The sequence below is a fragment of the Benincasa hispida genome, unplaced genomic scaffold (genome assembly GCF_009727055.1).
Source record: "Benincasa hispida cultivar B227 unplaced genomic scaffold, ASM972705v1 Contig761, whole genome shotgun sequence".
NCBI lineage: Eukaryota > Viridiplantae > Streptophyta > Magnoliopsida > Cucurbitales > Cucurbitaceae > Benincasa > Benincasa hispida.
Window position 1 is genome coordinate 45,509 of NW_024065104.1, and position 22,547 is coordinate 68,055.

A 22,547-nucleotide genomic window follows, 5' to 3' on the forward strand; every position below is an offset into this window, starting at 1 on the left:
ATATCAAATGACTTTCTGCTGATGCCATAGATGAATGAAATTACAAATTTATCCTTTATATTTATTTCTCTCTTGCTCTTTTTTTCTTCTCTGGCGTGACCTTTGGCTTTTTTTTTTCTTTTCTTTTTTCCTTTTTACTTCCTCTTCTTCTTCGGCGGACGAACTCGGCAAAAATATTTTATTCTTTATTCTTGTTCTACCGATGTTGCTTGCAACTTCTTCTTTGACCAACTTCAACAAAACCAAAGTTGATAAAATTAAAGAAAGCGAGAGAGAGGCCCAGATCGAGAAAGAGCGAGAGCGGGACTGAGAAAGCGAGAGCAAGACTAAGAGAGAGTGAGAAAGAGAGATAGAGAGAAAGAAAGGGGATAGAGTGAGAGAGAGAAAGGGAGAGAGAATGAGAGAGAGCGAGAAAGAAATAGACCGAGAGCGAGAAAGAGAGAAAGAGCGAGAAAGAGAGAAAGAGAGGGTGAGTGAGAAAGAGACGGAGAGAGCGAGAGAGAAAGAGCGAGACCAAGATACTTTTTCGGATGTGCGATATTTTGGTAATTTTACTTGAATTTGAGTATTTTGTTAAAAATGGGATCATTTGACATTTTCGACCTAATTTTTAAGTCATTCGTACAAATTTACTGTTCAAGTTCCTCATCTCCATCTGAATTTCCTCTTACCCACACCCAAGTTTGCTGTTGCTCTCTAGGGCTTTTTCTCCAACTTCCTTCAACCCAGCCGAAAACCTCTCAAAATGCGGGCGGTAGACCGGCCGGAACCTCTCCAACAGCAGTTCGCGAAATCCCAATCATTCTCCTATCGATACCAATCCAACGCTTCTCCCTCCAAGCACAGCACCACCGCTTCCAGCTTGTCCTTCTCCGAGAGCCGATTCGATTGACCACAAAGTAGCGTTCTACAAGGCGTAACCACCCATGTCGAATATCCCCACTTCTAACTTCATTAGTCTCATGTCGAACAGTGGGATTTCTTTGGTTCCAGGTACGTGAACTTCATCTTTTTCTTCTCCTTCGGCTTGCGGTTTCAGAGGACATCGACCCACGCTCGGTCATCCACACATCCATACGAGACACGACCAAATTCATTCATTCCCTCATCTCTTCGACCCTCTCGTTCGACTCCTTGAACCCACGATCCACCTTAGTCTCCAACGCCGGTTGTCTCTCTCCCAATCGTCCAGCTTCTCCTCCACAGCTACTACACTTCCTTCCAAATTGATAGGATTCAACCAAATCAATTTATTTATCAACAGTAGAGGGAGAGAGCTCCCCTATCTCTCCAACATCTCTTACAGAGACGATTTTAATCTGAAAAGTGCACACCTTCATGATATACACTCTTTCCTCGGGCCCTCAACTCACAACCTCCTTCCCCTGAGACACGATCGTACTAATTTCTCCCTTGAGCCCCACACACTCTCACCACTTTCTCCCACACGTACTACATATCCTGTACACCCCCTTTTTTTTCTTACGTACATACACCCTCGTGATTCGAGGCCTATCACATTTCTTTCTCGGATTTTTATCTTATGGGTTTTATGTCTCTGAAATTCTAGGTTATAAATAAGTGTTCTGGTTATAGAGACTATAGATGATGATTTGGAAAACAGATTGAGCTTTGCAGTCCGTGTTGTTTGCTGATTTGGTTGTGGAAGTTCACTCTGAGATTTTGTTCGGTTGGGATATTGGAAGTGGGGGAGGCATAGACATGAGTGGCCACAGGTATATAATACCTGAAAATAAATAAAAGCGAAACTGCTGTTGCGACAAGGTTAGGTGGAAGGAGGATGATGGAGGAAGAAGAAAATGTATGATTGTCAAAGCAATTTCACAGTGTCTTATGTATTGACATTCACTCCAATTACGCTGACAAAAAATGCACAGATTTTACTGGAGAACCATTCATGTCTTCAACAAGCAATCTTCGAAATCGAACAGTCCATTAATCTTCCTTCTAAAAAAACCGCACTTGTCTCTTTCTCTAATAAGCTCTCAGACCAGTCCAAATGGCACAACACAGCATGGAGGGTTTGGGCCTATTCACCTGAAAACAACTCCGCATGAATCCACCCGTGATAGAGACGCCGATGAATTTTCCATCGACGTCGAAAAGGTGTACCGGATTCTAAGGAAATTTCACACCAGGGTTCCAAAACTCGAGCTTGCTCTGCAAGAATCTGGTGTAATTTTGCGCTCCGGTCTTCCGGAACGAGTTTTAAGTCGGTGTGGCGATGCTGGAAACTTGGGTTACCGGTTCTTCGTCTGGGCTTCGAAGCAACCGGATTATAGGCATAGTTATGAAGTGTACAAAGCTATGATCAAAACTTTAGGGAAGATGAGACAGTTCGGAGCTGTTTGGGCATTGATTGAGGAAATGAGAAAAGAGAATCCATACATGTTAACCCCCGAAGTGTTTATTGTTTTGATGAGGAGGTTCGCTTCCGCCAGAATGGTAAAGAAAGCAGTTGAGGTGCTTGATGAAATGCCTAAGTATGGGTGCGAGCCTGATGAATACGTATTTGGGTGTCTTCTTGATGCTTTGTGCAAAAATGGCAGTGTTAAAGAAGCAGCTTCGCTATTTGAGGATATGAGAGTTCGATTCAATCCAAGTTTGAGACATTTCACATCATTGTTGTATGGCTGGTGCCGTGAAGGCAAGATTATGGAGGCGAAGCATGTATTGGTCCAAATAAAGGAATCTGGTTTTGAGCCTGACATTGTGGTTTATAACAATTTACTTGGTGGGTATGCTCAAGTAGGAAAAATGCGGGATGCTTTTGATCTTTTGGCAGAGATGAAGAAAGTGAACTGTGGGCCAAATGCGGCTTCTTTTACAATTTTGATTCAGGCCTTCTGTAAAATGGAAAAGATGGATGAGGCGATGCGTATTTTCATTGAGATGCAAGGGAGTGGATGCGAGGCAGATGTTGTGACTTATACAACTCTGATTAGTGGATTTTGCAAGTGGGGGAACACAGACAGAGCTTATGAGATACTGGGTGATATGATTCAGAAAGGCCATGATCCTAGTCAGTTGAGTTATTTGTGTATAATGATGGCTCATGAAAAGAAGGAAGAGCTGGAAGAGTGTATGGAACTCATAGAAGAAATGAGGAAGATTGGTTGCTTACCAGACCTTAACATCTATAATACAGTGATAAGGTTAGTATGCAAGTTGGGGGAGCTTAAGGAAGCTGTTCAACTTTGGGGTGAAATGGAAGCAGGTGGGCTTAATCCAGGTCTTGACACATATATTGTGATGGTTCATGGGTTTCTCAGTCAAGGTTGTCTAGTTGAAGCTTGTGATTTCTTCAAAGAAATGGTTGAAAGAGGTCTATTATCTGCTCCACAGTATGGTACTTTGAAGGAGTTAACAAATGCTCTTTTGAGAGCTCAAAAGCTTGAAATGGCAAAAAACATGTGGAGTTGTATAACTACTAAAGGATGTGAACTTAATGTCAATGCTTGGACAATTTGGATTCACGCACTTTTTTCAAATGGGCATGTGAAGGAAGCTTGTTCGTATTGCTTGGACATGATGGATGCGGACTTAATGCCACAGCCAGACACTTTTGCCAAGCTAATGCGTGGCCTGAAGAAACTTTTCCATAGACAACTAGCTGTTGAGATCACAGAGAAGGTGAGGAAGATGGCTGCAGACAGGCAAATCACTTTCAAGATGTATAAGAGGCGGGGGGAGAGAGATTTGAAAGAGAAAATCAAAGCCAAAATAGATGGAAGGAAAAGAAGAGCACATAGACGCCGCTGGAGTGGAGTGCACAAGAAAACTAAAACCCTGTAATGTAAGAGCCTTGTCTTGATGAATGCTTCATTTTGCAGTTTCTGTAAAAGATTTACTGCTCAGGTGGAGGGTTAGGAACTGTGTTTTTTATTTTTGCTTATTGCTAGATTTCATATTGTGATTCTTGTTGATCACCTGATGAAGCAAATTCCTGCTTTATGTACGTTCATAGAGGAGGGTGTTTGTTTTTCAGGATGGAGATATTGTTAAAAAATGAAGATGGATGTCTATAACCATCTGTTATGCAACTGTGTTTATTGCACTGATTGAAAAGTGATCATTGCCTGATAGAGCAAGAAAATAGACGATATTTGGTTCCGTACACATTCATTTAAAAAATGATAAGCCAAAGATAACCACGGTAGTTGTAGAGGATAAAGAATCTTCTTCATAAAAACAAATTTACAACGCAGTTTTACTTTTATCCATCTAGAGCATAACGAATCCAAATAATGAAAGATTTTATATTCTATACAGCTAAACTCTATTGAAGAAATTCAATAATCTCACTTTTGTTCTGAACTTTCTTGATCTTCCAATCAAATGACTCGGCATTAGCCAGAACAACATGATTTCAAATGTTTGTCTTTACAACATGAATTCTAAATCATACAGTGTGTGCAGGAATTTAATTACTACAGGGGAAAGCCTGAAACATGTAAGATTGTGATTCAATCTGATTCTGTCGAGATCTTGCTTAGTGTTTTATCCTTAATATGATTTATCTCTACCTTAGCCTCATTTTTTTGGTTTCAAATGTATGCATTCTCATCGGTATAGTTTCTATTTTTGCAGTTTTGATATATCAGCTTGGTGCAGAAAGCATTCGGATCAATTTAAAATAGGTATATCCATTTGATCCAACAAATAGCGTGAAAGTTCTATGCCAAAGCGTATTACTACTATATGGTTCTATCACTATGTGAGAAATTCACTTCTCAAGGATTATAAAATTCCTGACACCAACAACTTCAGGTATGTAAATTTCTCAATAGACCAATTACCCGATAACTGTTACTTTTCCTTCAATTTAGGCAACTACTTCTACCTTTCCTTCAGTCTGGCAATCTTTGCAGGGCTATGTTTCTATACCTTGAAGAAAATTCTGGATTGAGCTAAAATCTTTTTGCATGCGTATTGCATCTGGTAGCGTCACAGGGAACAAGGGAACAAGGGAAACAGGAAACTGATCTTATACATCTGTCTGCCGAAAAGTGAGGTATAACCTTTCAAATGATCATGTCCAAAGTAATATTTGATTCCTTTTCTCGTAGAAGAAATCAAGCATTACCTATATCAATTGCTATTCTAATCTAATTAAATCAAATGTCTCGTATCATCCACTTCATTTTTTTTTCTGAGTTCCTTTCTGTTGACTTTTAGCAAATGATCTCTAAGTATGATAATCTGTCTCATCATAGATTTCCTCCTGCCCTGAACAAAAATTAAGAGTAATCTAACTTTGTAACATTGATAGGAATACAGGAAGAGAATATGCTATATCTGTAACAGCTCCTCATATCTTCAAGTGTTATGATGCCGATTGCTTCCCCCTCTTCAGAGAGCTTGGGCAGCAGGTCATCAGCAATATGGAGGACCTCTGAGTTCATGTCTTTAGACCATTTCTTACTTCCAGAGAATTCCGATAGGAATTACTACGATCGGAAAATGTGTTAAGCCTTTTCAGTGATCTCTTGGTCTTTAAACCTCTTTCCTGTAGATGATTTTCCCCATCGATGTCCACTTTCACATCTTTTGCTGCATGTGCATTTGTGTTATATATATCATCGTCAAAGTGAAGAAGCCAAGTTAAGTAGAAATGAAGAAGGTCAATGCTTACCCTCAAGTTGATTTCCGTTAACAGACCTCTCTGGATTTTCTTTTTCTCTTACGACAACAGCCATATGACTGTGACCTTCCTGGAAATCATTTAGTATGTCGTATAATGGCATTGTTTCTGAGACCCTGATGGACAAGTTTGGATTTTTAGTGAAAATAAAAGTTTTTTACCCTTTCAACTAGGTGATGCCTTTTATAGTTAGGTTTTGTAACATCATCTTCGAACTTGATCTTTGAAGTGTCAGTGGCCAAAGAATCAGCATGTCGATTGGTAGACCTGTTGACATGGGTTAATTCCACATCAATTCCTCTGACTATAATTGAGAATACGGTGGGCCTCCGCTAGGCAATCGAAGTACTACTATTATTCTATCATTCCACCGGGACCTGAAGAAAATCGCCGGCCTTCCTTCGATTCAACCCAAGTGAAGAGCTTCTCTGTAATCACATTGCCTAAATGAGCAAATCCATTTGTATGTAAATCATAAACCTAGTGGGAAGAATTCTCATTTTTGCTTACAGTTACATTAGTGTCCATTACTGTTGATTAAAGAATAAAAAATCATATGGGTGATAGTGATAGGGAATGATTTGGAATGAACTTTATGTACCTTCATCATCGCAGCTTTCTTTTGGTTCATCTAGAATGAATGTAACCATCGCATCTTTGAAGAGAAAATGAAGGATTTCCCAGAATTCTTTGATAACCTCTTGTATACATTTTTAACTTGGGGTAAATTCACCCATTTCTTTCGTGATCATAAACCTTACATCTCATTACACAATGTGATACCATTATGTAACTCTACATGATATCTTATGTCATCTTGTAATTTTATACTATCAATGAGATTATGGTTCATGTTTCTCATGAAAAAAAATAGTGATAGGGGATGATGTGTAGTCCTTCATCAGTAAGCTTCTCTTAGATCAGCTGGAAAGATTTCCTAACATGCAGTATACAGAAAAATTAGGTGCATAAAAGTACCATGGAATTTTTCGTAACGGGAAGTTCTTAATTGGTACCCCATCTGGTGAAAGCCTAGTTATTAAATTCATCTTCAATTTAAATATGGAGATTTCAATAATACAAGAGCGTAGCTTAATTGACATGGTGTTCATATTATCGACCTCGAGGTTTGAGGTTCAATTTTCCCATTCATACTTTAATTACAATATCTTAAAAAAAAAAAAATACTTTTGACAAAAGTTTCAGAAATGATTAGTTTTATATGACAATTTGAATTTAAAGATAAATTAGTCAAATTTTGTCATAAAAAAGTTAATTATTTTTTTTAGTAGAAAGAAATAAATATAAATCAAATTATTCACATATATAATCTAAATTTTAACATTCAATTTAAACATATTTATTACCTTTCCTAATAAATAATTAAATTTGAAATTTAAATGTAATATTTATATAATAATAATAATAACAATATTAATAACTATATTAAATAAATATGTAAAAACTAATCGGGATGGTGATGGAGAACGGGATGGGGGCGGGGACGGGGAATGCATTTCTCGTCCCCATTTAGTTCATGGAGAATTTTTTTCCCACTGCCTCCCCTATTTCTTGTCTAATCGGGGAATCCCTGCCCCGTTCGGGCGGGTCCGATGGGGCCCGTGAAGAAATTGGACATCTATTTATATCTTGTACTTCTAACAATTTTTTGTTATTAAATGTGCTTTAGCAATCAAATTGGGCTGAAGAAAACAATTGCCTTTGCTTATGGGATATGCAACAGGAAAGCAAATCCAAGTGTTGCACCAATTGCTAAACCATATCTAGAACAAACTGTTCTAGCTTGAGGAATAATGTGGAGAAATAAAGCATAAGAACATGCTCTAATTTCTAACTTTTGGTAGTGTTTTACTATCCTATCAAACCAAAGGAGAATTGAGCTTTAGATAATAATGTGCATTTTATTCTAGTAGGCGATGCGTGTATCTTTTGTTAAGCTTCTTTTAACTAATGATATGATACCGTTTTGAGCATAAGTTCTTATCAATTTACTTTTGATTTCACATACTCAATGTAACATTTAGAGTTTTGGATAAACTGGGATTAATTATCTTAAATTGTTGGGCTTTAATTTTCTTTAGTTTTTGGATTTTGGAGATAATTTAAAACAATTGAGGAGATAATTAATTTTATGTGGTTTAAATTGATTTAAATATTTGGTAGAATTTAATTTGTATCAAATTGATGGATTTTATGTTTTTTTTTAATTTTGGTTTTGGAGTCTAAATTAAGGTAATCTAAGAAGTTAAATGATTAATTAAGTTCATAATCTATGGAGATTTTGGAGATATTGTGATAAAATATTTAATTTATCTTTTTTAAAAGTTGAAAAAAATGAGAGAATTGGGATATTTGAAATTAAAGGAGAGTGAAAGACAGTAATTCGGTTTTTCAACGACAACTTCCATAAAATTATTGATTGTCGGAGTTTGAATCGTTGGAACGTACTAAAATTTGGTCAGTCTGTTTGATACATGTAGGGTCTCGTTTTGAACAGTTGGATCATTGGAACTGTGGTTTGTCTGTAATTGTCGTTGGATACAATCTGTGAAATTGGAAACCTTCCCCTTCTATCTCACTCTTGCAAACCCTCTTCATGCAAGACCCTCATTACTAGCTGCTAGCTTAAACAATTCATGCCGTTTGACAGTAACACCCGCAACCTGTCTAGGTTGCTGTCCGTGCCATTGTTGCTAGCGGCATTGTTGTCGAAATTGATATTTTGGGTAAGTTATTTGGTGTTTTATGGTTTTTCTTGGAAGATCTTGAATACCCATCAAATTTTCGTTTAAGTTTTGGCTTACCCATATTATTTTAATGTTGAAATTGGGTTTTATAGACTCTCAAGTGCTTTCCAAACAAATTAAAATTGTTCGGCGTCCTTTATTGTAAGGTTTGGGGTCTTTGTTGAGAATTATTTGATATCCACTAAGTGTTGACTTAATTTTTGTTTTAATTGTGATTTTTGGAGGTTGGATTAGGTCTAAAGCTGGTGTCCATTAGAGTTGATTGGTGATATAGTTGTTGGATTGTGTTGATTTTGAAGTTTCGAAGTGGTTTTAGATCAAACCACGTGTTGGGTAAGTTGTTTGGAGATATTCGGGTTGAGTTGTGATTTGAATTGTGCCCCAAACGTTGGATAATTTTGGTTTATGTTTTTGGATTTATTTAGGATTCAAGGTTTCGTGAAATTGGAATGCTCGCTATTTGGATTTAATTTCAAGGTAAGTAATCTTACTACTGGAACCGCCTTTGTGCCGGACGATACTATTAGGAAAATTTTAGAGAGAATATATGAGCATAATGATAATTCTATTTGAGGCATGTTATGTGAATGTGCATTATCTAGAATTTTATGAAATATTTTATGAGGATAAATAATCATGAACTAAGTTTTATATGATATGTTATAAGGATGTATGAGCATGATGATATATTTTCATGATTGTGGGACCCTGATTTTATTGCATGATATTTATGTTAGTGATAGTTGCCCCCTACCCATAGTCGTGTACCAACTAGATGTAGTGATTTCCTTCAAGACTTCACTAGAGGTTAGTGATCTTCTTTGAGATTTCACCAGAGGTTTGTGTTTCCTTAGGGATTCACTAGATGTTAGTGATTTCATTCGTGATTTCACTAAAGGTTTGTGTTTCCTTTGGAATTCACCAAAGATTAGTGATCTCCTTCGGGATTTCAGCAGAGGTTAGTGATCTCTTTTTGAATTTCACTAGAGGTTAGTGATCTCCTTCGGGATTTAACTAGAGATTTGTTTTTCTTTCGGGAATCACCAAAGGTTTGTGTTTCTTCGGGATTCATTAGAGGTTTGTGACTTCTTCATGACTTCACTAGAGGTTGTGATTTCCTTTCGAATTCCACCAAAGATTTGTGGGTACATCTCACCTGTGGTAGGGCAGGTTCAATTATCCACTAGATGGCCATCCAGGATACGTAGAGGTTTTTACATGTCTCACTAGAAAGTTGCATTTATTGGACATAAATGCATAGCCTGATCCCGGTAGTGGGTTTACTTACTGAGTATTTTATATTCATTATCTATTATGTTATGTTTTCAATAGGAAAAGGACACACTGACGAATGACAGAAGGAATCCTTGATCGTGCCATTGGGACCAGAGAGATGCTTCTGCTCATGTTTTCATGTTTTGATGTTTTAAATTCCAATCTTGATGTTTGAACTTAGAGTTCCATTGTTTAAAATTTTTATTCATAAAGTTTCATGAAATTTATTTTTATTTTAGGGGGACCTCAACCAAAGATTTTTCAGTTATTTATATTTTACAAAAGCTATTATTTAATATATTTTTTTGATTTTAGTTAAACTTGAGAGAGTTGTCTTGAGATTTATGCATGTATGTAGTAATAACCTAGTATAAGTCCTAGAAAGTCGGGTTGTTACAGTTGCTATCAAAGTCCAGCTTTTAGGTTCTATCGACTGACTTACATCGTAAGTTCAGAATGTCTCTATGGCTCATCAACGATTCTTCGTCATCGTCAGGTATGACTGAGCAGTAAAAGTATTATGAAATATTTTACATAAAAATATTTGTTCAGTTTAAAATCACAAGTTATGTTTTACTGTTTGGTAATGTCTTTATGGAAGCTAGTATGAGATGATTATTCAGTTATGACTTAAAAGAAATCGATGGATGTTAAAAGTTACTTAACATCATCTTATCTTATAAAAGGATTGCTAAGAAAGAATAGACAATTTAAAGATCTTTAAACCTGATGAATTATGTAGTATTATGAAGGATGTATCTATGTAAGCAAGAGAATAAAGTAGTCCAGTTGAGAATTCACTAAGGAACGGTGATATGTTTTGGCATTAGGTAATGAAGTTGCTGGTAGAACGAATAAATTCCCTTCACAAGGCCCGCACTCAAGTATAAGCTTACATTAGCTTTATAAATAAGAAAGAGAGGAAGAAGAGACTATAAAGGCTACTCGATATTAAAGTCAAAATGTTTCAAGAGAAATTTTGAAAGGATTAATAGGTTGTGATCATTTTTTGGAGATTGGTGGGTTGAGTAAGATGTTTTAGTTCTTCATGTAACATGCCTAAAAGGAAGAAGAATGTAAGGCCCCTAGTATAGAAATAGTGGGACTTTTAGAAGAATATTGGTATTGGTATTAGTAAGGGTATAAGAGTAATTAGATAGGAAGTTAGTTAATGAATATGACTATAAATAGAAGGAGTGGGAGTGGTAGGAGGGTGTGAAGAATTTAGTGGGATTTCCTAGTTTTGGGAATATTGGGAGTAGATTTCTAGCCCTCCTGAAAGTGCTGGTTTGACATTGTTCTATTGCGTAATTTTGTTCATTTTGCTTGCAAGATTATAGCATAATTCAATATATTTTACTATAATTCTATAATTGAATTGTTATTGAGTTTATTCTATATTCTTGAGTATTGCTCTTGTTAGGAAGGATCCTAACAAAGAATTATTAGTTGGAGTTGTTGGCTCTAGAATAAAGCTATTTTAGTTGATGTGTTTAAAAAAGAAAGTTATAATTTGAAAAGTACCTAAGACAAAAAAGGTTAAGGAGAGATAATCGAAAGTCTAATATAGAATGTAATATGAGTTTGCATTGAGATTTTATTGTGAGTAATGGAAGTATGGGTGCATAAAGGAAGTCGTGCCAATGTAAAACACATGTCAAGCATAAAACTAAAGTTGTTGATGAATGGGAAAAAAAGTGGATTTGAGAGGTCAAGGAATTGTAAAGGATTGAATTCAAGATACTTCAAAGGCGTTTATGTTTTATGTCTTTGTTGTGATGAAAGGACTCAAGTTTAATTAGCTTTACTAAGAGAGAGGATTAGTATTTGGAGTTTAAAAGCAATGGTAACTTGTGGAGGATACTCTCTTCTAAAGTTTGAAGTTTGAAATTGAATAGTATATTATTATAGATAATCACATGAATTGCTTGGTATAGAGATTATATTTCACTTGGGAAATGGAAAGTGCACCTTAAAATTTGTTGGCCTCAACAAAGATAAGTGTGAAGAAAATAATAGTATTTAAGAAAGGTTTTGTTATATTGAGAAGATAAAGGAAGTTCATATTTTGAGATCAAAGACTAAGTTTGGTATGACTTTTTAAGTTAAGAGTTGGATGTTTATGAGCGTTCAGATTTGACTTGTACTGGCTTTCTTTTGGAAATTTGGAGATGTTATTTAAATGGAGAGAATATATGATCTTTATGGACAAGTAAAGTTTGAAGTACTTATTCACTTAGATTGATGAAGCAATCCCAAAACAAAAGGACAAGGTGAGAACTAAGTGTCAAAAGCTTTTTCAAGATTTGAGCTTTTGAGGACGAAAGTTCTAAAGGTGGGAAGGATGTAACATTCGTGTTCCGGATAATTTGGGGTTAATAATCTTAAATTGTTGGGTTTTAATTTTCTTTAGTTTTTGGATTTTGGAGACAACTTAAAAGATAATTAATTTTATGTGGTTTTAAATTAATTTAAATATTTGGACGAATTTAATTTGTATCAAATTGATGGAATTTATGCTCTTTAATTTTGGTTTTTGGAGCCTAAATTAAGGTAATTTAAGAAGTTAATTGATTTATTAATTTGATATAATATTTAAAAATTTTGGAGATATTATGATAAAATATTTGATTTATCTTTTTAAAATTTGAAAAAAAATGAAAGAATTAAGACATTTGAAATTAAAGGAGAGTGAAAAGAGGTAGAAAATCAGAGAGAAAGACAGTAGTTCGGTTTTTCAACGGCAGTTTCCATAAAATTATTGATTGTTGGATTGTGAACCGTTGGACCGTACTAAAACTTGATTAGGCTGTTCGGGACATATAGGGTCTTGTTTTGAACAGTTGATTGTTGTTTGAAGCTCTGGTTTGTTTGTAATTGCTTCTGAATACAATATGTAAAACTGAAAACCTCCTCCTTCTCTCTCACTCTCGCAAACTCTCCTCATGAAAGACCCTCACTACTAGTCGCTAGCCTAAACAATTTATGCCGTTCGATAGTAATGCCCACCGCTCGTCTATGATTGCCGCCATCGCCATTGTCGCTAGCTCCATTGTTGCCGTAATTGATATTTTGGGTAAGTTATTTGATGTTTTATGAGTTTTTCTAGAAGATCTTGAATACCCATCAAATTTTGGTTTAAGTTTTGGCTTACCCATTTTGTTTTGATGTTGAAGTTGAGTTTTACAGACTCTCAAGTGCTTTCCAACCATAAACTTGTTCGGCGTCATTTTTTGTAAGGTTTGGGGTCTTTGTTGAGAATTTTTGGATATCCACTAAGTGTCGGCTTAATTTTTGTTTTAATTGTGATTTTTGGAGGTTGAATTAGGTCTAAAACTACTGTCCATTAGAGCTGATTGTGGTAATATAATTTTTGGATCGTGTTGATTTTGAAGCCATGAAGTGGTTTTGAATCAAACCATGTGTTGGGTAAGTTGTTTGGAGACATTCGGATTAAGTTGTGATTCGAATTTTGCCCCAAATTAGATTTAATTCTAGTTTATATTTTTGGATTTATTCAGGATTCAAGATTTTGCGTTGTTGAAATGCTCGCTATTTGGACTTAATTCCAAGGTAAGTAATCTTATTATTGGAACCGCCTTTATGTCACGATACCATTAGAAAAATTTTAGAGAGAATATATGAGCATAATGATAATTCTGTTTGCGGCATGTTATGTGAATGTGCATGATTTAGAATTTTATGAAATATTTTATGAGGATGAATAAGCATGAACTAAGTTTTATATGATATGTTATAAGGATGTATAAGCATGATGATATATTTCCATGATTGTGGGACTTTGATTTTATTGCATGATTTTTATGTTAGTGATAGTTGCCCCCTACCCGTAGTTGTGTACCCACCAAAGGTAGTGATTAACTTCTGGACTTCACTTAAGGTTAGTTATCTCTTTTGGGATGAGGTTTGTGTTTCCTTGGGGATTCACCAGATGTTAGTGATCTTTTTTGGGATTTCACTAGAGGTTTGTGTTTCCTTCGAAATTCACCAGAGGTTAGTGATCTCCTTCGGGATTTCACCAGAGGTTAGTGATCTCCTTCGGGATTTAACTAGAGGTCTGTGTTTCCTTTGTGAATCACCAAAGGTTTTTGTTTCTTTCGGGATTCACTAGAGGCTTGTGACTTCTTCAGGACTTCACCTGAGGTAATGATTTCCTTCGGGATTCTACTAGAGGTTTGTGAGTACATCTCACCTACAACGGGTTCAATTATCCACTAGATGGTCATCCAGAATTTGTAGAGGTTTTTACATGTCTCACTAGAAAGTTGCATTTATTGGATATAAATGCATAGCCTGACCTCGGTAGTGGGATTACTTATTGAGTATTTTATATTCATTCTTTATTATGTTATGTTTTCAAGTAGGTTAAGGACACACCGGCGAATGACAGAAGGAATCCGTGATCGTGTCATTGGGACTAGAATTGCTTCCACTCACGTTTTCATGTTTTGATGTTGTAAATTCCAGTCTTGATGTTTGAACTTAGAGTTCCATTGTTTAAAATTTTTATATATAAAACTTCATGAAATTTATTTTTATTTTAGGGGGATCCCGGCCAAAGATTTTCAGTTATTTAGATTTTACAAAAGTTATTTATTTAATAAAATTCTTTTGATTTTAGTTAAACTTTATGAGAGAGTCATTTTAATATTTATGTATGTTAAAGTCCTGAGCGAAAACGTGGAGATCGGTCCCAAATTTTATTTTACAGTAACAAAATTTCACAAAAGAAAATATGCATAAAAAAAAAAATAATTTACAGCATGAAATAAAAATAAATAGAAGAGGAAAGATTGGGTTTAGAAAACCTTATCTTTGAAGATTCGATCTTCTTCGAATTTCCTCTTCTCCAAAATGGATCACGTACGGTCACGACCCGAAACCTTGATCCAAATTGGGCACCACCAATTAAATCCTACTGTATTCTCTTTTGGGATGAGAATCTCTAAGGAGGTGTGGGCTCATAAGTTTTTGGAAGCGAGGAGAAAAGAATTTTGAGAGATGGTTTGGGAGAAAATTATAGAAAGTTCTTCATAGTTCAATTTTCTGTGAAGAAGATGAAGACGTGAAAAAACCAACCCTTACGTTCTTCAAAAAATTAATTTAAAAACAAAATTAATTTAATAAAATAATTCAACTTATTATTTTAATAATTTAATTAATATATGATAACCACCTTATCATATATTAAATTATATGTTATATCAAATATAACAAATAACCTATAGTTTAATATTGTTTCAAATACAACATAACCTATAGTTTTCATTCTCTCATTAATACATGATATTTAATATAAATCCCATTTATATTAAAATTAATTTTATAAATCCAATTCACATGGTTAACATTTGAATCACATTCAAATATTTATTTCCTCTTAAATAAATTTTATATTATAATATATCAAATACATTATAGTAATTTCCAAAATTGATTCTCATAAATTCCTGTTGAGCTATAGAGGGGACCTCATGGATTTGTAGCTTGAAGCTCTAATGATACTTGAATAATTAATTAAACTTCTTTAGTTAAATTATTCAACATCAATTAATTGTCAAACACTCTACTACAGACTAACAGCTGCACCTCTTCGCACTGTATATGTTTCTGTGTCCATTGGATAAAACCAGTCAACAGTGCAATGACCCTTCACAAATTGCTCATAAGTACAGTTCGGCCAAAATTACCATTTTGCCTCTGTAGTTACATCTAACTCTTTAAATACCACTGATTCCTCTAATGAACAATAAGTCATAGTCCAACTATGATCAAACCCATCTCGGGCCAAGAGGGGGTGTGGCATCACATTGTTCAAGCCTTGAAATCAACCCTTAAGGAGAAATTTATCTACTCCCCGACGTTAGGGAAGGAGTGAATTATGTCTTGTGTAGCTGTGTTCCCAGCTCCCCAATCAGACGAATCTTTAAAATAGTAGGCTTATTGAGTCGGAAATCTGGCACTCTCACCCATACAAATCAAAGGACCACCTTCATAGGCAGGAGTTCACAACTCACTCAAGATTCAGGTCACGTCACCTATGGTCATCCTGGTGAAATGTAAGTCTCTATTATGAACGGTGTTATATAATGAGACTAGTCATTTTGTGGTTCGGTCTTATACAAACTCATTTGTATAGAATATCCTTGCTTACATGTCTCCACATGAATGATCAGGATTAGATCATTTGTAGCACCTTACAACAATTGTAATATCTACAAAGCAGGCTGTATTGGTAGTGTCACCAGGATAAGGTATCCAAACTTATCCATCTACTACAGACCATTTAGGTTATTACTTAAACATGATCCTTGTATGTCTCTATATACATGTTTAAGTTACATATGATAACCTTGAAAGTAGTTTATTGGTTTGCGGGTTTAATGCTACTAAATGTCAAATAAAATATCTCATATTTTAAAAATAAATAAAATATTTGTACAATATAATTACAAAGTACAAGACCCTATGAGATTTAAGACATCAACCCCAACCATCTCCCACTTGACCTAAAGTTAGTGGAGTGTACAATATAAAAGTCATACTAATATACAAGTACAAAAAGCAATAAACTAAACACGTGCCCAATACAAAATCTCCCACTTATCCTAGTCTAAATGTTGTCTGTCCCGTAGACCCATACTCTACAGGTGGCCCTCAAACACTTTAACCGTGAGGGCCTTTGTAAACAGATCAACAACATTGTGCTCTGAAGCTATCTACGTGATGATCACATCCCCTCGATGCAAAATCTCTCAGATGAGATGATATTTCTGCTCTATATGCTTTTCGCGCTTGTGACTCTGAGCCTCTCGGGAATTAGTCACAACATTACTATTATCACAATAAAGGGTGATGGGCTTTAGCATGTCTGGAACCACTTCTAGATCAGTCAAAAATTTCTTGAGCCACACAACTTCCTTAGCAGCTTCATAAGCCACTACGTACTCAGCCTCCATGGTGGAGTCAGCAGTGCACCCCTGCTTGGTGCTCTTCCAGACTACTGCTCCTCCGTTAAGAGTGAACACGGATCCTGATATAGATTTTCTAGAATCCTTATCAGTATGGAAATCAAAGTCCTTGTATCCTGTAAGGATCAAATCCTTAGAACCATACACGAGTATGCCTTCGTTCTCCATAGATACTTAAGGATGTTCTTAATGGCAAACCAATGATCAAATCCTAAATTAGACTGATATCTATTGACTATCTCCACTGCATAACAGATGTTAGATTTAGTACATAACATCGCATACATTAGGCTGCCAACAACCGATGCATAGAGGATCTATCTCATTTCCTCAACCTTTTGAGGTGTCTTTGGACACTGTTCCTTAGACAATATAACTCCATATCTAAAGGGAGTAAACCCCTCTTGGATTTCTGCATCGAAAATTTGACAAGCACTTTGCCAATGTACGATGCTTGAGATAGGGCTAGCGTTTTGTTCTTTCAATCTCTAAAGATTTGAATGTCCAACACAAACTGCGCCTCTTCAAAATATTTCATTTGGAATTGGGTCGCTAGCCAATTCTTAATTTCAATAAGTAGATCTATATCATTTCCAATGAGTAGGATATCGTCTACATACAATATTAGAAAAGCTAATGAACTGTTGATGATTTTCTTGTAAACACAGGGCTCATAAACATTTTGATCAAAGCCATAAGATTTGATCGCAGTATCAATTCTTATATTCCAAGATCGAGAAGCTTGTTTCAATCCATAAATGGACCAATTAAGTTTGCAAACCTTTAGCTCTTGACCTTGGGTTATGAATCCCTCAGGTCGCTCCATATAAATGGTCTTCTCAAGATTGTCATTCAGAAAGGCAATCTTGACATCCATTTACCAAATCTCATAGTCATAATATGAGGCAATGGATAGGAGGATCCGGATAGACTTCAACATGGCAACAGATGAGAAAGTCTCCTCATAATCGACTCCCTCATCTTGTGTATAACCCTTTGCCACAAGTCTAGCCTTGAAGGTTTGCACCTTCCTATTAGCACCCCGTTTTCTTTTATAGATCCATTTGCAACCTATAGGTTTTACCCTATTAGGTTGATCTACAAGACCCCAAACAAAATTGAAATACAAAGACTCCATTTCGAGATCCATAGCTTTGATCCACTCATCTTTGTCAACATCCCTCATTGCCTTCTTGTAAGATAGTGGATCCTCTACATCTTTGTCAGCTACCATAGCTAGGATTTCTATTAAACCCATATAACGGATATACGGGTTCGCAACCCTCCCACTACGTCGAGGCTCCCTCAACACTTGAGGTGGACTTGACCTACTAGATGATCCAACTTCAACAACTCTTGTTGAGGTGTTGGGTTCTTCAACAACTCTTGTTGAAGGTTCAGTAGTTTCCTTGAAAAGTTCATTCAACAAAATCTTACTGCGGGATTTATGCTCCCTTATGTGGGACTCTTCTAAAAATGTAGCATTTGTACACAAATATTTTATTTTCATTAGGATCGTAAAAGTAACCACTTCTCATTCTTTTAGGGTAGCTTACAAATAGGCACAATTTTGAACGAGGTTCCAATTTCTTAGGATTTGCTTCAAGCACATGTGCTGGATAACCCCAGATTCTAAAATGGCGTAAACTATCTTTACGACCATTCCATAATTCCAAAGGTGTTCTCGTAACTTTCTTGTATAGACCACGATTCAAAACATAAGTTGCAGTGTGTAACTGCATAACTCCAAAATGAGTTAAGTAAGAAGCATAACTCATCATAGATTGAACTATGTCTAACAAGGTTCAATTTCTTCTTTCTGATACATCATTCTATTGCGGTGTACCTGTTGGGATCTACTAGCATGCAACTGAAGCAAACATAATCAATAAGCACTGTAATTACATTTAATTTGAGTTCTAAAAGCTGCTTAAACAAAAATAATTCTCCCAATTCCAAGCCGCTCTTCACGTGATTCCAGCTCCAATTCAACAGTGAACCACTAAGAGATCTTCTCTACTATTCTCAGTCTTGAATTTGAGTGGTGGAACTCTGAATTTTGAGTGAATTTGTGAAGGGAAAAAAGATTTGAAGGTGATGGATAAACTTTTTTGCTGAAACTAATTTCAGCAACCAAGCACCTCTTTTCTTCTAAAAAAAATGAAGAGTTTTTATTCAACTCTTTCATGCAGGTATCTCTCGACCATCTGAATTCCAGCACCAAGATGATGAAGATAATGGGCTAGGTGGTGATTCAAGGAGGAAACACCTTCCTTTTGTGAAAAGTGGGGTGTTTCCACTTTAATAGTTTTAAACTTCAATTAATTGACAACTAATCAAAATAAAAAACACAATTTCAAATTCTGAAATGAGAAATTAATTTAATTTTAATTAATTAAACATATTTAATTAATTAAATAATAATTTATAATCAAATATTAATCTCACACCTAATTTAAAACATGAATCTTATTCATGTAATTAATATTTAAATCAATATGTAATATTATAAACTATCTAATTTTGTTTAATTTCAATAAATTAAAAATTAATTAATTATATCAAATATAGTTGTACAAATCCTAATTTGAATTTGAACTTATTTAAATTCAACCTTAATTTCAATTTGAACATTTTCAAACTGAAATTCAATTTGAACAATTCAAATTGATGTCATTCCAAATTCACTCAATTTAATCATTCAAGGTGTTTATGTTTTATGAGCTAGTAGAGGGACCTTATGGACCTACAGATCATGAGCTCCAACGATTTAAGATTAATTGGCTAAAACTCTTTAGATCAAATTAATCAGTATTTGTTAACTATCAAGTCACATATCTATAGCTCGATAGTTGCACGCTCCTCACTGTAGATATATTTGTGTCATCAGTAAGTCGACCCTTCACAGGTTGTTCGTAATAACGATTGGGTTAATATGTTATTTTACCCCCGATATTACTTCTTACTCTTTAAGTTCCATTGATCCTCTAATGAACAATTGGTTTGTGATCTAATCATTAAATCGGACCCCTCTCAGGTCAATGAGAGGGTGAAACCCCTTATTCAAGACTTGGATTCAGTACATAAGAGAACAACCTCTCTTCCATCCCTAAATCGAGTAGGCGTGACTTCCTTATTGCACCTCATGTCTCTAACTATCTACCAGGTCTTACCCCTGAAATGGAAGGCTTATTGAGCCAGCGCTGTTGAGCCAACCCTCACCTATGAAAATCTAAGGATAATCCCGAATAAACAGGAATTCATAATTAGCTCTGGATTAAGATCGAGTTACTCAGGTCATCTAAGCGAAATAGTCAGTCTTGAACAGTAAACAACGTTATAAAGTAAGAGTGACTTATTTTTTGGTCCGATCTTACGCAAACTCATTGCATAGGACGCCCCCACTCCTCAGTCAATAGATGAACGAAAAAGGATCACTTCATTTGTAGTACCTTTACAACAACTTGTAACAACTACAGAGTGGGCCACATCCGATAGTGTTACCAAAATAAGGCACCCAACCTTATTCGTATACTATGAATCATTTTGACTATTTACTCAAACCTGATCCACTTTTATGTCTCCACTAAACTTCAAGTATTCATATAATAGCCATGGATCTTAATTTATTAGATTTAGACTTTATAAGTGCAATTTATTGATTCAATAACAACTTTATTGAAGTAATCTCGAATAACATCTTTACTAATAATAGAATATGTTTAATTTTACAAACTGCGAGTTTCAGGACATACAACCCAACAGTACTAGATGCTGAGAGTTGGGATACTATTTCATGTTCTATCAAATAGTTCTGGAATGTCAGATCTAAAAGCTCTATACCTCGATCAGATCGAAATGTCTTAATTGTTTTATTTAATGCATTTTCAAATTTGACCTTAAACTCTTTGAACTTTTCAAAAGCTTCAGACCTTTGTTGCATTAAATAAACGTACCCATATCTTGAATAACTATTAGTAAAAGAGATGAAATATTCAAACCCTCCTCTTGCCGTAACATTCATCGAACCACAGAGGTCTGAATGTACAAGTCCCAAGGGTTATTTGGCCATATGACCTTTTCCAGTAAAAGATCTTTTAGTCATTTTACCTATTCTAACTCATTTAAAGAATTGAAAATACCTCGATGTAGTGGGAGGGTTGTTCAACAGCTTGATCGATACATGGGTTTACAAAAACTTAGGTCATCATACCTGATGATGGCATAGAGGATCCATTGACCTTTAAACAAGCAATGAAGGATGTAGATAGAGACCAATGGATAAAAGCCATGAACCTTTAAGTGGAGTTTATGTACTTTAATTCAGTCTGGGAACTTATAGATCAACCAGATGAGGTAAAATCTATTGGTTATAAGTGTATCTACAAGAGAAAACGACACCAAGCTGATAAGTTACGGACCTACAAAGCTAGACTCGTGGCAAAATAATAGATTGAGGGTAGACTATGAAAAAACCTTCTCTTCTGTTACCATGATCAAGTCTAATAGAATACTTTCATCCATTGTCGCCTTTTATGATTACGAAATATGACAAATGGATGTCAAGACAACCTTTCTGAATGGCTATCTTGAAGAAAGTATCTCCATGTCTCACTAGAAGGGTTCATTATGTTGGGGTTGATGCTCTAAAGTCTTGTGTCCTGTAATTTGTAAACAGTTTGTACGAACGCTTGTGTTGTATAATATATGATATTTACTTCACATCTTGTTTTTTGCTCAGTTGTACGTTTTATTTTCTTTACCATAAACCAATAAATATAAAATCCCTGGTTATCTATATGTGACTTAAGCATGTATGTGGTGACATACAAGTGGATCATGTCTTGAGTGATAACTAAAATGGTCTGTAGTATATGGATATAGGAGGGAAACCTTATCTTGGTAACGCTACGGATGTGGCCCGCTTTATGGAATGGTCACAAGTGTTGTGACTTGTCACAGATGGTATGATCCTGATCATTCGTGTAGGGGACATGCGAGTGGGGGCGTCCTATATAAAGAGTTTGTATAAGACCTGACCACGAAGTGTTAATGTCTCGTTATATAACACCGTTCATGATAGATTCTTCACTTCACTAGGATGACATAGATAACATGACATCAATCCCGAGTGAGTTGGGAACTCCTGCCATTGAGGGAAGATCTTTGATTTTTATGGTTGCGAATGGCCAGGTCACCGATTCAAACCTACCATTTTGGGGATTCGTCTGATTTGGGAGCTGGGAATTCAGCTACACAAGATGAAATTCACTATTTCCCTGAAGTAGGGGTAAGTAGATAGATAGCTCCCTTAAGGGCTGATTTCAGGGCTTGAACAATGTGACGCCACGTACCTTCTCTTGGCCTGAGAGGTGTTCACACATAGTTAGACTATGTTGTATTGTTGATTAGAGGAATCAATGGTACTTAAGGAGTGAGATGTAACTACAAAGGCAAAACGGTAAATTGGCCCAGCTGTAGCTACGAGCATCTGTGAAGTGTCATCGTACTGATGATTGGTTATATACTATAGGCACAAAAATATATTTGTGGTAAGAAGAGTTCAACTGTTGGTCTTTAGTGGAATACCTGACAGCTAACGGATGGTGGATCTCGTGGCTAAAGAGTAGTCAGCCATTCATGTACTGTTGGAGCTTCGAACCACAGGTCCATTAGGTCCCCTGGGTAGCTTGGATAAAGTCGAGAATCAGTGTTTGGGTTAGTTTGAAATGTTCAAATTGACAAGAGGGAGTTTGATTATATATGATATAATTGAACTGGTTGATTACATATGATATAATTGACTAAATGTATGAAATACATTATTATGGAGGAATTTAGATATAA

General features: G+C 35.6%; 1 protein-coding gene across 5 annotated transcripts; it reads left to right on the top strand.

Moving 5' to 3' along the window:
- The first annotated feature begins 626 nt into the window (after positions 1 to 626).
- Positions 627 to 6,362, top strand: LOC120070024 (pentatricopeptide repeat-containing protein At3g49730-like). Of its 5 annotated transcripts, none has more exons than XM_039021872.1 (5): positions 627 to 3,817; positions 4,441 to 4,474; positions 4,612 to 4,791; positions 4,893 to 5,035; positions 5,294 to 6,362. In XM_039021872.1, exon 1 carries the CDS (start codon positions 1,891 to 1,893, stop codon positions 3,814 to 3,816), a length of 1,926 nt encoding a protein of 641 aa, XP_038877800.1. In that variant the 5' UTR covers positions 627 to 1,890; the 3' UTR covers position 3,817; positions 4,441 to 4,474; positions 4,612 to 4,791; positions 4,893 to 5,035; positions 5,294 to 6,362. The 5 variants fall into 5 exon arrangements, with proteins under 5 accessions (XP_038877800.1, XP_038877799.1, XP_038877801.1 ...); XM_039021871.1 differs by lacking the exon at positions 4,441 to 4,474 and having other exon boundaries at positions 628 to 993; positions 1,571 to 3,817; XM_039021873.1 differs by lacking the exon at positions 4,441 to 4,474 and having other exon boundaries at positions 628 to 3,817; positions 4,876 to 5,035.
- The last annotated feature ends 16,185 nt before the right edge of the window (positions 6,363 to 22,547 follow it).